The sequence below is a fragment of the Rhinolophus ferrumequinum genome, chromosome 23 (genome assembly GCF_004115265.2).
Source record: "Rhinolophus ferrumequinum isolate MPI-CBG mRhiFer1 chromosome 23, mRhiFer1_v1.p, whole genome shotgun sequence".
NCBI classification, from domain to species: domain Eukaryota; kingdom Metazoa; phylum Chordata; class Mammalia; order Chiroptera; family Rhinolophidae; genus Rhinolophus; species Rhinolophus ferrumequinum.
In genome coordinates, this window is record NC_046306.1 from 39,346,221 (window position 1) to 39,364,394 (window position 18,174).

Consider the following 18,174-nt stretch of genomic DNA (forward strand, 5'->3'; position numbering starts at 1 on the left):
TCCTCCCCACGCGCCCCCTCTGCACGGTGCTGGCCAGCGTTGGGCTACGTCCCCGCACTGCCCCCCACCCGCGCAGGAGCGGCTGCTCGCTGCAGGCTGCGGGGAGCTGCGCCCGCGGTGCTCCCGCCTCGCCTCGTGCTCCCAGCGCGCTCGGGCCCCGCTCGGGCCCGGTTCCCCGAGCGCGGACCATGGAGTAGGCGGGCGACCCGGCGACGCGCTCCTGCAGCCAGCGAGGCCGGAGCCAGCCCGGGTGGCCTCGCCAGCCGGCGGAGTTGGCCAACGGCGGGCCCTCCTCCCGCCGGTCCGTCCCTGCTCCTCCTCCTCCTCGGCCGCCGCCGCCCCCGCCTCCCGGCCGCCCCCGCCGCTCCCGCCGCGCCGCCGCCCGAGGCCGAGCGCGGACGCCGAGCGTGGGAGCCATGGCGCGCGAGGAGGAGAGGGACCCTGAGCGCCGGGAGGTGGCGGCGCGGGCCCGAGGCGAAGAGGAGGAGGAGGAGGAGGAGGGAGAGGAGGGACTGAGCGATAGCGACGACGAGGACCAAAACGAGAAGAAGACCGGCAGCGGGGAGGAAGAGGAAAAGGAGGCGGCGGCGGCGGCCGCGCGGGAGCGCAGCGAGGACGCGCGGCTGCAGAGCGCAGGGCTGCCTCCCGCCGCGTTACCCGCCGCGGCGGCTCGCAACCGGAGCGGCCAGAGCTCGCCTGGGCCCCCGCTGGGGCCGCTGCCCTGCCGCCCGAGGATGCCGTCGCCCGAGGAGGAGGACCGCGAGCGTCGCCGGAGTCGCCGGAGGGACCTTCTGCTGAGCCAGCTCTGCTTCCTGGCCTTGGTGGCGCTGCTAGTCTGGTCGCTGTCGAACATGCAAGAGCATAATGGTGAGTGCTCGCTGCCTGCCCCGAGTGGGCGCTGCGGCTCGGGTAGCTCGGTGCTCCCTGGGCTGCGCACGGGGAGAGCGGGCTGGGCCGGCAGGTGGAGGTGACGGGCACGAGGACTCCCACAGCCCCTCGGAGGGGCTCGGGCAGAAGGGGCCCAGAAGGCGAGGACCGCGCAGCGAGAAGTGGCTAGCATGCTGGGGTACCTGGCTAGCCCTGGGAACCCTTACCTGTGCTTCTTGGCTCTGCCCTTTTTCCTCACAAGCTGGAGGGACTGGTGGTTGTGGTGGTGGGGACTGTTACCCTAAGCAAGTACATCAAGGTCAGTAGTAAAGTTGTGTTGGTAAGATTTGGTACCTGTGCCAGGTAACCACCTGTACACTCTTTGGCTTGAGGGCACGAAGAGGGCTGGTTGACTGGTGAACACATAGTTCTCCATGTAGAACAGGTGTCATGAACCAGGTAGAAAGCTCCATACCCGCCTTTCCAGAACAGGTGCTGGGAATTTCGGATAGGAAAAAAGTGTTGGCCACGTGGTTAGAGTTTAGGAATGGACTTGTTCTCTTAAACTGATCAGTCACTGGGAAGACTGATCCCTTTTGTGGACTTGAAGTTCTGGAAAAAATGCTTTGGACTGGACTGCCAATCACTCTACACTCTGCTCCAATGGTGCCCTGCAGTGGGTCCACCTGCACAACCCACAACTTTTGTTTTATCTTTGTCCTTGGCCTTTCTTGAACTTTCTTGTGGAGAAATGTGCTCAGAACAGTTGTCCACTAAAAGCAATTTGGACTCTGGGGTGCAGCTGTCTAAAAAACAGAGAAAAAAGACTTGGGAGAATAACTGTTGTAAAATGGTTTTATATCCCGGCCGTTCAAGTGGCATGGTTCCTGGGAAAATAGCCATATAAATGATTGTGAGAAAAAGCAGTTACAAATATATGCTTTGGTGTTAAGAAAGACGTAGCTCTAATACAAGGTGTTATGAAGTGCAGAGTAGAGGCATTTTGATACTGATGGTAAAATATTTTTAAAGGTGCCGTCAATGAAAAGGATTTCCCCCAAATTGCTCTCATGCTTCAAGGGGAAAGCAGATGGTCCATCTTGGTTCAGGTCTTAGCAGATCTCTTGGCAGACTTCATCATATATGGTAATATGAGAGTCTGGTCTGGTCTTCAGTGGAGCTGTTCAGACTCCACAGCTATCACCATTGCTCCTGAATCCCAGATCGTCTGGCGATGGGGACAGACATCAGGAAAGGGGCTGTGCCCTGGGTGAGGGAAGCTGAATCTCTATCCCAAGACAGAGTCAGACCTGCCAATTCTACCAAGAGGGTTTTCATGAACCCCCTTTAAATCTCAATTTCTATGAGTGAGCCAGTCTGTACTTCATGCCACCTTTGGAAAGGGCCATTCCAAGTCACATGCCGGCCATTTGTCTTGCATGTTGGGGCTCTATGAGTCATAGAGTTCCCACCGGTTCCCACCACTTTCCAGAATATAAAAGACGTTTTTCTGGATGGAGAATGTGACCCATACAATTAAGTTCATCAGTGTCAGGGGGCTGCCTGGGCCTGCGGGAAAGCTGGGATGTACGGGGAGGGGGTGCGGGGAGGGAGTGTCAGACACTCTGCAAACTAGAAACCTGGTGACTAGAATGTCATTTTGAAATGGTTTCCTTAACAGTGACATTTGTGTTCGGGTGCTACTGACTCAGATTTAGTTCCACAGCACAGCCCTTTCCCCCATTCCTTCTGTTGATTTCTCTTCTTCCAACCATTCATATTCTCTTTTTCCCTCTCTTTTTCCCAAAATTTGTAGGACTTAAGACGATCCCCACCCTAATAACTGAAGATAACAATAAAAGCCAGATGTTAAGAGGATGGTGTCCAACTTCCGTTTATTTCCTCCAAATGTCATGCTAGTAGCAATTCTCTGTCGAATCACTGTTTCTTCCACTAGATACTGATAATTTCATTATGTGATGCACAGTAATATTTCGCAGCAAGGCACAGGGTTTTCGAGAAAATTTAAAAGATATTACTGTGTTTGAATCTGCAAATGATATTTTTGCTTGGTGCAGGTTGTTGTTTAGCATCTTAATGCATTTGAATAGTGACTCTTACCCTGGAAATTTGGGGCTACTCAAGGTCCTTTCAATATGGATAAGAAGTTCGGAATTTAGCCTTGTTTTAAAGATGCTGTGACTTAGGGAGGCTAAGTGATTTGCCTAAGGTTACACAGCAATTGAGGAATTAGAGGAAGAAACCAACTTGAGTTCACCTGGCTCTTTGATCCCACCTCTGTTCCCTAGTATTCATGTCACCATGTGGGTGCAGCTTTGTAATATTTATATAACCACATAGAGGATACATTTATAATGATCAAAAGTAATATTTTTATTCACCTTGAAAGAAATACAGTGATTAAGTGTAACTTCTCAGAAACCTCTATTCTAAAACATATTGATTTTTTTTCTTAATTAAGAGGACAGGTTGTTTTGTTTGTTTGTTTGTTTGTTTTCCAAACCAAAATAGAGTTGTGTGGCAGTTATGTTGCATAATGTTGTATAATATTTCTAGTCATATGGAATCTGAGATCCTTTTCTTGACATCTAACCAAACTCAGTATAGATTCTTTTCTGCTGAGATGGAATAGGAGCATTGTTAAATTTAGGTCAGGAAGGGTTAGCTCTAGAATCAAGAAAAATGTTAATTCTCACAACAACAAAAATAATAATAAGTGGAACTTGGTGGGCTCTTAAGTGGTAGGCGCTGTGCTAAGTACACTTTATAGGTATTGCCTTATTTTATCTGCAAATGCTCTTTGCAGATGCTTGAACCTTCAACAGCAGAGAAGGAAACAGCCTTTGGTGCCCTATTTAGTAGTTGCTGATGAAGACCTCATTTTTTATCTCTGTTTTCAAATGAAATTGAAAATAAGTTGTCAGATTTGCTAATGAGGATTTTATTTTAATTTTTGAAGTGAGGATAGATTACTTTTGTATGTTTTGAGTGGTTTAATTTTTATTTGAAGTGAGGAAAGTGGTGTGGATAAAGCCCAGGGGTTTTGATGCAGGAGTAAACATCCCCTCTAGAAGGTTCCTAGGGAGGTGAATAGTGAATAAGAAAAATTATACATACATATATACATACATACATAGCTATGTGCTTTTACTCACACACACATGCGCACACACACTTTTAGATACTTTCCCAGTTATTATTGCTGTACCCTAAAACGTAGTGGTGTAAAACAATTATTTTTCGTTCATGGATACTTTGGGCCAGGAATTTGGACAAAGCATAGTGGGGTATGGCTTGTCTCTGCTCCATTATGTCTGGGGCCTCAGTGGCAAGGTTGAAAGGCTAGGTGACTTGACAGCTGGGTCTACAATCATCTGGTGACAGCATCACTCTCATGTCTGGGGTTGGCTGGACCCTCAGCCAGGCTGTTAACCAGAAAACCTATATGTGGCCTGTCTTGGTTTGAACTTCCTCAGATCATGGCAGCTGGGTTATAAAACAAGGTAGAAGTGCCTGGTGTTTTTATGTCTTAGCCTCAGAAGTCACATAGAATCACTTTCACCATTTTCTGTTGGTCAAGGCAGTGAGAGATGTCAGCTCAAGTTGAAGGAGAGGGAACAAGATGTCACCATTTACTAGAGGAGTGTTGGTGCATTGTAAGGAGAGCACGTGCAATGAAAGATACTGTGGCTGTCTTTGGAAAAACAGGGTTTCAAAGGGGTAGTAACTTAGGAGTGGTTATAAACATTTCCCAAGATGGTAAGTGGAATATATATATTACATATATAATACATATGCACACATTATACATAATATACATTGTACATTTATGTATACACGTGTGTGGTATGTATACGTAATTTTTGAAATACCTTCCAATCATGAAAACATTGCTACTCATTTTAACTGGTGTGGTGTCCAGAGGTGGTATTTGAAAAGGGGCCTGTCGTGGAGATTTGAATTGTAAATGTCAATTATAGATCTGAGAGCCCATCTTTAGCTTTGTGGTTTCTTATTCTCAGAGGACCATGAGCAAGATCTTTCGATCCCTCTTATGGTTTACAGGGAGGCCTTGCCAGAGTCTCCAACTTTATCTTCCCTCCCCTTTCCATGCTTCACCAATCTGCCCTTTCTTCTGCTTTTCAGAAGAGCTATACTTCTTCTGGCCTCAGACCTCTAGCATGTGCTGGTCCTACTGTCACCATTATAGCTAATTAATCCTTTGTCCTTCACTTTCTGTCCCAAGATCTTTCTGACCAGGCGAGGTTCCCCATTTTGCAATCTGAACAGACTCCATTTTCCCTCATGGCATTTATCACAGTTGGAAATTATGTATTTCTTTCGTTATGATTTGAGTAAGATCTCCTCTTCACCAGATTATAAGCTCCAGGAGATCAGGGACCCTATGGACTTTGTTCACCTCTGTGACCTCTGCCACCTAGCCCATAGTAGATGCTCAAAAGACATTTGTTAAGTAAAGAAGCTCTTTTGATTTCCAAAGTACAGAATTTGTGATAAAAACTAACTGCTGTGTGTTAGAAGCCCAGTGGCTGGCACATACTTTGTTTTCATGATTTATAATTCGGAGTCCAATCCAGCAAATTCAATGTTACTCATTTTTCATGTGCTAACACTGCGTTTCAGAAAGGTGAGTGCCTTGCCCAGTGTCACTTCATTAAGTGGCAGGATTTGAACCCAAGGCTACCTGCATCAGAGCTGCATGCTGCTGTCCTCCCTAGCCTGGGCCTAGGAGGACATGAATAGTACATGGGAATCACACTGCCTTTTTCAGTCAACTGGGGAGTAAAGGAGTAACAGAAGGTTGCTTTCATAGAAGTAGTATTTTAGAAACACATTGCTTTCCAACCTTTTCTATTTTCTGCCTAAATATATATAGATGTGTCTCTTTCCTCCTGGCTTTTCTTAGCTGCTCATCAACCCAGATTTTTCTCAGATATTTCCTCTACTTGCAAACCTCCAATCCTTGTGGGAAGATTTTTTTACCCTGGAGGGTTGGCAAAGCCAAAAGAATTGCAAAACCAGCCATTTGCTGAGAATTCCAAGGCCTGGTGGAAGTTGGCTGATAGGACAGGATTTGGAGAACTCTATTTTTCTTTAAGAAGATTTCTTTTCCTTGAGTGAAATAATTTTTTGGGGAAATTAGTACACAGTTTTCCCAATTTTTTTGGGAAAGAATACACAGATTTTTATAATGGAGAAACTGAGGTATGGGAGTTCAGAAACATCCCTGAAGTAACATAACAAATGGGTGATTCTGCCAGCAAGGTAACTCGAGTTTTTCTGGCCTTTTCTTGCCTTCAGTTTCTGTAGAACTTGTTTGGCAGTGATTTTTGTTTATCGTTTGCAGTGGTTTCAAATGCGGTATTATTCTGTAGGATTTAGAATTTGAAGTATTAAGGATTCAAGTGGAGGAAGATTTTGTATGAGTGAAGTGGTGATGGGCACCATCCAGGCGGTTGTAATCACTGAGTCATAGTTTCTCAGACTTGGACGAGAACTCCCAGACTCTCCCCTATGGCTACAGGTCTTACAGGGTCCACCTTCCATCTCTCCTCATCCTCTTCCGACTTGGGGTGGTGTTTCTCCTCATTGTTGCAAGTCCTGGGGGCTTCCCCATCACCCATTAGTTTCCACAGCTCTTCCCCCACCTTTGTGAATGGCCCATTTATGAAACTCTCTTCAGTGGCACCCTTTGAGTGAGTTCCTTCCTGCACCCCACTGGTATAAGACACAGGGACCTTTGTTCATTCATTCCATAAACACCTGTGGGTTTTTGCTAGTTGCTGGGGTGATAGCAGAGTCTGAGATGGATACTCAGAATATCGTCCTCGTGGTGCTCAGACTTTAGTGGGAAGAGAGACATTGGATGACTAATTTTCAAGCATTATGAGAAACATGAATGAAAAATATACAGGCGTGGAAGAGATGTTGGTGGTCCTGGGACCTGAAAAATGAAAGGAATGTAGGTTGGTAAAGCATGGGGACAAAAAGGCAAACTCATAGAAAAATGGGCAAAAGATACAAGAGGCAATTCACAAAGAAGCAGTTGCAAATGGCCAAGACATAACTAAACATCCTCAGCCTTAATAGTAATCAGGGAAATCTAAATTTTAAAATGATGAAATACCACTTTTCAGTATCAGATTGGCAAAAATGAAAACCTATGAAAATATCAAGTGTGGGCAAAGGTGCAGGGGACACAGCTTCTCTCATACTGCAGATGAGCAGGTGAGTTGGTACGCCAAGCACCATGGGAGACTGCAATAAGATGATCAAGTTTTAGGCACAGACCCGAAATGAAGCCTTGGCTTTTTAATGAGATTGATCTATAGAAAGGGAGAAGGAGGGATTAGAATGGCAATATGTAGATATTTGAGACTTGGATAGAAACTCAGTTTACCTGGACCCATTGGTGACCATGGGCCATGTTGGTCATGGCCCTTTGAACTCTAGAATTTAGAGATTAGGTGGCAGTTCCAGGGAACAGGGGAAAGGTCTTTGTCATTTTTGGAGCTGTCCAAACCAATACAAGTTGCTTATTTAAAACATGAAATCTATCCATTAGTCCTTGCTTGTCAATCACTATTTCTGGAAGAGGATGAACAAATAAAGCAAGCTCACCAGTGACTTAATTTAGGGAAATTTCACATTTTGCAACTTTGTTTTTTTCCCCCCCTCATTTTCCCTTTTGTCCTGTTGCATTATTTGACCTTAATAAGCCGTTTATTTTCACTGTAGTGAGCCAATCACTACGTGTGGAATACAGGAAGTAACAAGCATGAATCTTGAGTAGGACTTTGATGAAAGAAGAAAATGGGTGAGGAGGGACACGGGCGACCAGGAGAAAGGGGGTGCCAAAAGTTGACACCAAGAAGTTAATAGCACCATTATTAAGCAAGAATGCGAAACATTCATTTTTGGCCTTTTGACTTTACTGGTAGGACTTCTTTGTGGAATATAGTGAACTGTTCAAAGCCAAGATTATAAGCAGTTGTAGCTTATAATAAAAATCTGTGAGTAGTATACAGGAGGGTGAAAATTATATCTTTGGTTCGCTCCGTGGGTCTAAAGCTTCTCTGCATATTGTAATCACCCTGGGTTAACTTGAAACCTTATTCATGTCTGAGGACTACCCACCAGAGATTCTGATGTAATGCCCAGGAGTGTAGCCTGGGCATTGGGAATTTTTTAAAGTGAGGCATATGGCTCCAATGTGCAGCCAAGACTGGACACCACTGGGTTAGATCCACGGTCAGTGTTTACCTTATCATGCCGTGCAGTGGTCTTTGTACCTGAGTTGTGAAATACTGTGGGCTTAATTTTTCAATCTTGAACGTGAATTAATGTTGATCTGCTTAGTTGTCTAAGCCTTTACCACTAATTGAAGCCCAAACTTTCCTGTAGTTGCCTTCATCTCCTCTTCACATATACAATGTCATTAGAAATTCTATCCCGTTCACTTTATGAAGAAATCATTACCAGATTCTTCTGGCCTGGTCTAGCCTGGAGAGGTTGCTTATTAAATCTGCTACCCAGCTGTCACCTTGAGCTCTTCCTTCAGCTTCCTCCTGAATGCTTTTTTCCCCCCAGCACTCTGCTCCCTATGTTGAAAGCCCTGTTTCCTGGAACCCATGTATGTGCCTTTCTTGGTTTATTTCTTCATTTGTGGTTTACATTTTTGTGGATCACACACCCCAGGTACCTCTTAAGACAGGCGTGTGGAAATAACAAAACAAAGGTTTGTGGGTTTGAAAATATACCCATTCTAACCCCACACTTAGAAGAAGACAGGCTGGGTCAAGAATTTCAGAACACCTTGTTTTTCCCCTCAGAATTTGAAGTCATTGTTCTATTGTCTTCTGGCATCCAGTGTCGCCTCTGAGAAGTTGATGCTATTCTAGTGTGTGTGTTTGTGTGTGTGTGTGTGTGTGTGTGTGTGTGTATGTGTGTGTGAAATTTGTTTTTATTCCCTCTAAGGGCATATATGCTCTTTGTTTTGCTCCATACGTTCAGTCATACCACATTTACCTTAGTGATGTGGTTCTGTTTTCATGCATTTTCCTGGCTACTTACCTAGTTCTTTTATTCTGGAAGCTATGTCCTTCAGATCTGGGAACTTGTGTTTTGTAATTCTTTCCGTGTTAAGTTTTCTCTTCTCTCTTTCTGGATTGTCTGTTATTTGGATGTTTGACTTCCTGGGTTGATCTGATTTTCTTATCTCTTCTCTCCTATTTTTTTCTCATCCTTTGGCTCTAACTTCTGTAGTTTTCTTAACTATATCTTTCAATTCTTATACTGAGCTTTTAATTTCTGCTGTCATATTTTTTATTTCCAAGAGCTCCGATTTCCTCTGGAAGTTATTTTTAATAGCATCCTGTTCTGCTTCAATGATGCAACATCATCTCTTATATCCCTAAGTATATTAATAGTGTCTTTGAATTTTTCTTTTGTCTGTATGGATTCTGTTTCTCCAAGTAGCTGTTTTCTATTTGCTTTGTTTTGTTTTTCATATTATGTGCTTTCTTCGAATGTCAAGTGATCCTTGGTATGTATTCATATTTAAGTGATGCCTTTTAAACAATGATTGGAAACTGCAAGGAGGAGGGTCTGTTGATTGTGTGTCTGTAAGGTGATCTGACTGGGCCATTCATTTGGCTGTGGTCCATATCTAGTTTTAGTTCTTTATCAGAGGGTGGTCATATTTCCTAGAGAAAGGTCACCTAGTGTCCTGTACTGAGAGAAAAGACCTGGTTAGTTCTGGGAATCCAGTGGGAGAGGAAGCTGGGGTGAGGGGCAATGCTCAGCAGAAACACTCTTCTAGACTCAAGACATTGTCTCAAGGACGACTATGAGTTTGAAAGAGCTGAACAATTAATTTTGATGCATTCCAGGATCATCCCAAGTTATTTAAGTCTTCTTCCCTCCCTTCTACCATTTCTTCCTCTTTTCTCTCTTTTAGCTCATATACACATGAAACTGGTAAGAGTTGTTGCCTGCTGGGAGAACTAATGATCAGGGGTGGGGGAAAGCATAGTTTTCACCATATCCTTGTTTTCAATTGAAATTTGTGTTGAGGCCATTGTATATTCACATGCAGTTATAAGAACTAATGCAGAGAGATCCCTTGTATGTTTTACCCAGTTGCCTCCAATGGTAATATTTTGCAAAGTCTAGTATATAACCAGGTAGTGAAATTGATGCAATCCACTAACCTTATTCAGATTTCCCCAGTTTCATTTATGTGTGTGTGTGTGTGTGTGTGTATGTTAAGTTCTGTACAATTCATTACCTGTTTAGGTTTCCATAACCACTACAGTCAAAATATTGGACAGATCCAACACCAAAAATATCTATTGCCCATTTATAAACACACACAGCCCACATACCTTTTTGTACAAAAGGAACGGTCAAGTTAAGTAACTCTTATCACCTATTCCGAAATAAAGTTAATTTAAAAACTATAACTTTTAGAAATAAGAAAAATTCCACCATCAATAATGTTGCTGTACACAAAAGACCGCTTATAAGTTGGGGGTGAGAAATGAGTGTAAGGTCAATCTATATTAGTGAAATTAGGACATGGAGAGTTTTCTCAATCATTGCCATTTTATTGCTTTCAGGTATGGTAACCTGAGCTAAGTGGGAGATAAACGTCACGCATGGCTAGTTAGTAATTTCTCTAATGAATATTTTTTTCTGTCATTTGCACAATATTTCTGAATAAATGCTCCATAAAAATAGTTTATTCAAGTCATTTGTTCTTTCAAACAGTTTAGCCATGCTCCCTGCAATATTACTTTTACCATGATTCATTTTCTAGAGTATTAGAAATGGAGGCGATCTTGGGACCATTGTATCTTAACATCTGATTCTATGGCTGAGGAAACTGATGTGAAAGAGAATTTGAATTGGGGCCAGAACCCAGGTTTTCTAACTCTGTACTTAATACTTAATACTTAAGGAAAAAAAACACAAAACAGTAAAAAGTTAAGGACTTTTGATGAAATTATTTTAAATTCTGAAATGTTTCTGAAGTGCTGGAATCTTGATGGGAATTATTCGGCATGCAGTGTAGTCACTAAATTGGGAAAATTAGGGAATTTTGGGGTGAGCTACTCCTTGTAGCAAATAAGAAATTTGTTTTTTTCAGAATTATTGGTTCTTAGGACACTCTTAGCTTGCCTTAGGAGAAAATTAACATTGACTTAGTTTTTACCTTGGTAGTCACCTCACATAAGCATGAGAATGATTAGTCATTTTGAAAATGAGTGCCCATTCATTTTTCTTGTTAGGGACCTTTGAATTTACAAGATTTAAGTTTTTATAATTCCTGGTGTTGCAATTCTAGTCTGTGATCCGAACGTCACTTCCAAAGAAAGCAAAGTTTCCTAGAGCCTTAACAATCCAGGCTTTGAAAACTTCATGGTAACGACCTCTGAGAGGGATTTCATGGTATGGTCATTTGAAATCACAGCTGTCTATTGGGGTATGTGCAGAAAGAAAACTCATTGCACCTACTTTGAATAAACTTGGGCATGACTATAAATATATAATGTCTTGGATCCTCTTTTAAAAATTAACATGCAGTAAAATTGACTGACAGGATACAGGACAGAAATCAATGCTCCCCCAAACCCCTCAGACTATTCCTTTGTAATCACACCCTCCCCCATCCCTAACCCCTGATTTGTTTTCTGTCACTATAGTTTTGTCTTTTTGAGAATGTCATACAAACGGAATTTTATAGTATGTAATATTTTGAAACTGGCTTTTTTCACTTAACATAATGCCTCTCAGATTCATCTAAGTTGTTGCATGTATCTGTAGTTCATTCCTTTTTGTTGTTAAGTAGAATTCCTATAGATGTACAACAGCTTGCTTATCCATTTACATAATGAAGAGCATTGGGTTATTTTTAGTTTGGGTAATTATGAATAGAGCTGCTATAAACATTCACATCCAGGGTTTTAAATTTCTTTTTCTTATCTTATTGCATTGGCTAAGACTTCCAGTATAGTGTTGAGTTTGGGTGGACATCCGTCCTTGTCCCTGATCATAGAGGGAAAGCCTTCAGTCCTTCACTTTAATTATGATGTTTGCTGTAGGATTTTCATAGATATCGTTTTATCAAGTTGAGGAAGTTTGCATCTATTCCTAATTTGCTGAGAATTTTTATCAGATGGATATTGAAGTTTGTCAGATGCTTTCCCAACATCAGTTTATACAATCCCATGTTTTTTCTTCTTTGGACAGCTAATGTGATGGATTACATGGATTGATTTTTGAATATAGAATCAGCCTTGCATAATCTGGATAAGTCCCTGTTGATCGTGGTGTGTTTTTCATTTGATGTTTTCCTGAATTTGAATTGATTATATTTTGTTGAGGACTTTTGCATCTATGATCACCTAGGGTATTGTTCAGAGTTTTCTTGTACTATCTTTTGCTGGCTCCATACAATGAATTGGGAAGTATTTCCTTCTATTTTCTGGAAGAGATTGTGTAGAATTGGTGGATTGTGCTTTTCAACTTATCATAAACATTTCTCCATGTCATCAAACTTAAAAAATATTCACTGTCTGCACAATAATAGTATTAAAATAACTTTTTTTTTTTTTTTTAGTATTATAGCATGTGACATTTGTTGAACACTTAGCCTGCTTGAGGTACTGTTAGTACTTTACCTGTACTGACTTCTTTATTCTCCACACCATCTGATTATCTCCATTTTACAATCAAAGAAAAATAAGACACAAAGACTTTAAGTAAATTGCTCAAGCTTATAAAATTTCTATGGGACCAAGTAGGATTTGAACTTGGGCTGTCTGACTCCAGATCCCATGGGCTTAACTATTACATTGTATTCTCTGATTATATCATGATTTATTTACTTAGGCCTCCATTTGGGATATTTAGGTATTTTCTATGTCCTCACTATGATGAATGTTCTTATACTGAAGTCTTTGATAATGTCTGACAATTTCTTTGGGATGGATTCCTAGAAGTACTGTTTCATTGTCAAAAGTCCATGCCCATTGTGAAGGCTAACACATATCTTTCCAGGAAACTGAACAAATTAGAGATTCAAACAGCAGTGTTTGAGAATGCTCAATTCATTGTTCTCTGTCAAAACTGAATAATTATGATTATTTTATATATTTTAAATTCAGTTTGATTGCAGAGAGATGGTATTTCATTGCTTTGGTTTGCCTTTCTTCTTTACTAGTGAAGCTGAATGTTTAAAAAAATGTTTATTGGTAATATATATTTCTTTCCTTGTGAGAAAAATTTATTCATGTCTGTTCCCCAATTTTTTTAATGGGTTGACAGTGTTTTTCTTAATGATTTGTAAGAGCTACATTCTCTATATAAATCTTTTATCCTAGTTCAGAAGTTTTGCCAATTTATTTTATTTTATTTTTTTGGCACACAGAAGATTTTCATTTTTATCTGGTCAAAACTATATCTCTTTTCCCTTGTATTCTTTTCATTATTTTATTCTTAGATCCAAGATCCCAATCATATGTTAATTCCACATAATCCTATATATGTTAAATCCTCATAATCCCATGTTTATGGTTAAATTTTTAAAAATTTAACTCTTTACCCATTTGGAATTTATTTTAACTTAAAATAAAGATTTAATTGAACAGATTAACAGGTTTAACAGTTAAATTGTTCATTGAATCTTTGCTTTACCTGTACATTTGTGGTAGAACCTTTATTCCATGTTTATTCTCTTACATACAGAAGCAGTTTTTATGACGTCTGTTTTGTTTTACTTACGTATTAATTTTTATAGTTTATTATCTTGTTAATTATCTGATAGACCAAGACTCCTCTTGTTTTAGAAAAAAATCTTTTGCTATTATTACTCATTTATCCTTCCAGGTGAACTTTAGAATCTCTGTCAAATTTTGCACAAATGCCTGTGAGTTTTGACAAATCTATAAATAATTTCTGGAAAAACGGGATGTTACCATATTGATTCTTCTCATTCAAAGTGTGCTTCTTCATGTGATCCAAAGTTTAAAAAAAATCAGGATTCATGATTATTTCCCTGTCTCTTATTTATTTGTTTGTAAAAATTAATCTAATTCTTTATTGTTGCTATTGTTTCATTCTTTATATAGTCTTAAACATTTCTTCTTTATAATTTTTAATTTTAATTATATTTTATTCTTCAGTTTTAAACTACATAAATAATAATGAAAACAAATTTATATAAAACAGTACCTTATATTTTCCAATACTTTGCTAATTTAGGGAATTTTTAAATTCATGCTGTAGTTGAATAGTTTCTTTTACTGTTGGCTGTTGGTTAAGTCAGTTACTTTTCATATGCTGTGGAAGTTTCCTTTTATTGCTAGTTTTCTAACTTTTTTTTCTTTTTAATGAGCCATAGATATTGTATGTAGTCAAATTTTTATTAACATTTATTGAAATGTTTAACGTAATGTAACTAGATATCCGTTTTAAGCTGCTCCTGAAGTAATCTCTAGATAGCCATGATATATATTTTTTCTTTCAATATGATGTTGGATTTGATTTGTTTGTAGTTTCCATAGAAATTTTGCTTTTATATTCATGACAGATATTGACATAAAGCTGTTTTACCAGGTTTTGTTGTTAGCATTACACTAACTTTACAAAACAAATCGATGATTTCCATGCTCTTCTATGCTGTAGAATATTTATGAAGCATGGGAATGATCTATAACTTTAAAATTCGGAAGAACACTTAAACAGTAGTACTGCCTTGCCTGTAGTATTCTTGCAGGTAATTTTGGACAAAACTTTTCAATTTCTTTCATTGGTACTTTTCTGTGTAGATAATTTGTTTTCCCAGGGAAATGTCAGTTTCCTTGAGATTTTCAAAATGAACAAAATTATGCATTGCATTTAAAAATTTTAACTTGTTCTGTAATTGTGATTATGTAACATTTTCTCATTGCTAACTTATGTATTTCTCTTATTTCCTTGATCAAATTTGACTGTATTTGGCTTATTTTATTATTTTTGCAAGATCTGTTTCTTGTGTTATCTTTACCAATTTTGCTTTCCCCCCTATTTTCTGAGTCATTAATTACAACTTTACCAGTTCTTTAAAATCTTCTCTTAATTCCTTTGTTTTCTAATATATTGAATTAAGTGCTTTATTTATGTATTTTTATTCTTTTTTGCTAATAATACATTTGTCTTTAAGGGTAGCTCATGACTCACCTACAAGTTTCACAATGTCATATAGTCATTATTGTATTTTTAAAATAGTCTCGTAATTGTAGTTTTATTTTTTGTGTAATTATTTAGAAGAGTGACTTTTAATTTCTAAGTATTCAGGATGCTTTTATGTGTATATTTTGAAATACCAATTTCTAATTTTCTTCCATTTTGTCCAGAGAATACGACTTTTGATTGTGGTTTTTCATTTTTTTTTTTCTTAGAACATGAACTGTTTGTACTTTAGACAGCCATTTGTCTGTCTTCCATGTCTATCATCTATCTACTCTTTCATCATTTCCCTTTTTTTGTCATTCCCTCTTCATTCTACAAGAGTCTCTCATTGGTTTTTTGTTTGTTTGTTTGCTTTTTGTCCTCCATGATTTGACTTTAAGTGCTTTGGGTCTGCTCTACTGCCTTTTATTCCATTTAGGTGTTATTCATGCATTTCTGTGTTTTTAACAATTTCATATCTCATCCTCCATATTAGCTATCTCTTATTGTAATCTTGGTCTTCCTGTTCATTTAAGAAAGTTTTTCTTTCAAATAGTCCATGTTTTCTTGCATATCACTGAAATTATAAAATAGATTTTTTCTAAAATTTACTTCTAGTTCCTGTAATAAATTATTTTTGGACATACAGTATTGTTCATTTTTATGTTGCAGAGAATTTTCAAAGTGTTTTTGCGTTATCCACCTTTGAAAGAGAAGATCCAGGACCTGGATGTGCCTGTTGTGGGGGAGTGTCCTGCAGGATGTCATGCGGGGTCTCGGCTCCCGCTCCCCCCATAAGAACGCAGTAGCCGAGCCGAGACTGGCTCTCCAGGACGCTGTCGGCACCACCTCCCCAGCTCCTGCAACTCAGTGGGAGTGTAAGGGATATAGGTTGTTAACTCAGTCACAGCCTGGTTGCCGGCAGCAACGCCCCGGGGCCCAAAGGTTGCTTATGCTTTACCTTTTGCTGCACTATGGGCTGGGCTTGGGGGTTGGGAGCTACATTGTCTCCACTTGCCCTGTCCTCTGCCTCAGAGTCTCCACTGTGCGGCTCCTCCTCTAACAGGTGGATCCGAGCTTCCAACTCCTCCCACTGGGATGCCTGGTCCCGCATCTGGGCTATTCCAGCAAGCGCTTCCTCCGAGTTATGCTCTGTGGTGAGAATCTCCTCCGCAGCCTCCCCCCGGGGCTGCTGATCAGCACCTGAGCTATTTCATTAAGCGCGTCCTCCATGTTAGACACAAGGTGGTGAAGAACATCCAGCCCACGTGGCCGGCTATACTCTTCACCTCCTCCGGCAGCTGCTCAGCTAGAACCTGCAGGGCCCTCTCCACGCAGGCCGGAGAGCCATCCATGTCCTCCCACTTCTCCTCAGGGCTCCAACTTCTGAGAACAGTGGCCACCTGGTACCACACACTGTGTGGGGGCCACCTGTCCTCCTGCCCAGAGTCAGACGCCATTTCTACCTGGCCGGAATCCTGCTCACCGTGCCAGGCTTCTGATTGGGTGGAGGGCTCGGCGTCAGATGCCCTCAACCCTCGGAGCCTACGCAGCAGCAGATTACCAAAAGGAAGGCGACGCCTTCTACGGCCAAGAGGGTGGTGTGCTATCTGGAGGCTCGAGTCTCCCAGGCAGAGCGCGCCTCCCGTTCCTGGCGCAGCTCCTCACGGGCCTCCCGAAACTGAGCTTTCACATACACAAACTGCTCCCGCATTCTTCAGAAAGCTTTGTCACTCTTCATCTTTTTATGTATTTCTATATTTCTTTCGATGGGAATGCAGGAAAGGGTGTATCACCTGCCATTGGTTAATTACCATAGTGTCCCAGAATGCTCAGAGTTTAGCTTGACATTTTTAGTTTGTTACAAAGAAGAAGAAATTTAATTCATGGATAGAGATTCAGGAACAGCCAAATCTGTCTAATATTAACCAACTGATCATTGTGTTTTCCAGGTTCACTCCTCTTTCATATATTTTACCTCACATAATCGTTTCCACAGAATCATGGAGTAGGTATTATGAATTATCCTCATAAAGTGGCATGTCGAGAGTCTCACAGGTAGACAGTGGTACTTGCACTGTGATAAACATCTCTGAGGAAAAGATGATTGAACAGTTCCTGCCAGGAAGTCAACAGAAGGTACCCCATTGCAGAATAATGACCCAGTCCCCTAATGTCCATGTCCTGATCTGGGGAACCTGGGAATCTGTTCTGTTACATGGCAAGGGGAAATCAAGGTTGCAGATGCAATTAAGGTTGCTAATCAGCTGACTCTGAGATGGGATTATCTTGGGTTACCCAGGTAGGCCCCTTGTAAATCACAGGGGTCAGAATGAGTGAAAGGAGGAGGCAGAAGCGGCAGCCAAGGAAAGTGATGTGATGACAGAAGTAGAGGTTGGAGGGATAGGATTGCTGGCTTTGAAGATGGAAGGGGACAATGAGCCAAGGAATGTGGGCAGCCTTTAGGAGCTGGAAAAGACAAGGAAATGGATTTTCCCTTAGGGCTTCTGGAAGGAACAGAGCCCTGCTGACACTGAATTTAGCCCAGTGAGAATCCTTTTGGACTTTGACTTCTAGACTAACATTTGGGGCCGTTTTAAGCCACCAAGCTTGTGGGAATTTATTACAGTACAATAGGAAACAAATACACTCATCGAATCATTTACTGGCCAAGGTATGACTCTGAAAAGCGGGAATGGAAAGTCCTGGGTGATTGACTCTGTGCACACCACACAGGCATTTCTATGAGCAGAAACTGTCTCATTGTTTGTTGTTCTATACATTTTCTTATTGTGTTGCTGTTACCCTGTTCCAGTGAAAATGTCGGCTCCCCAGGAGCACGAACTTCATCCGTTGTGTTTATTATCTTCTGCCCAGTGCCAGTGGAGGAGAAGCTCCATAAATATTTGTTGGATTATTACTTTTTGCCCAGGTGACATTGTACCAACTAAATGGAACCTAATTTACATCCTCGATGGAATATTGCCAACTATATTAATAATAGAAATGAAAAGAAGGAAGAAATTGAGTTAAAATTATGCCATCCTCCAA

The 18,174-nt window shown here is 40.9% G+C and overlaps 1 protein-coding gene across 3 annotated transcripts in view; it reads left to right on the top strand.

Annotated features, from left to right (window-relative positions):
- The first annotated feature begins 394 nt into the window (after positions 1 to 394).
- SLC24A3 (solute carrier family 24 member 3) overlaps positions 395 to 18,174 on the top strand; it is a 494,345-nt gene continuing 476,565 nt past the window's right edge. Inside the window, exon 1 of one of the 3 annotated variants that reach the window (XM_033094851.1) lies at positions 395 to 867. In XM_033094851.1, the coding sequence (XP_032950742.1) occupies positions 417 to 867 (451 nt within the window). In that variant the 5' untranslated portion in view covers positions 395 to 416. The remainder of the gene's footprint in view (positions 868 to 18,174) is intronic. The other 2 variants (XM_033094853.1, XM_033094852.1) reach the window with 2 other exon arrangements.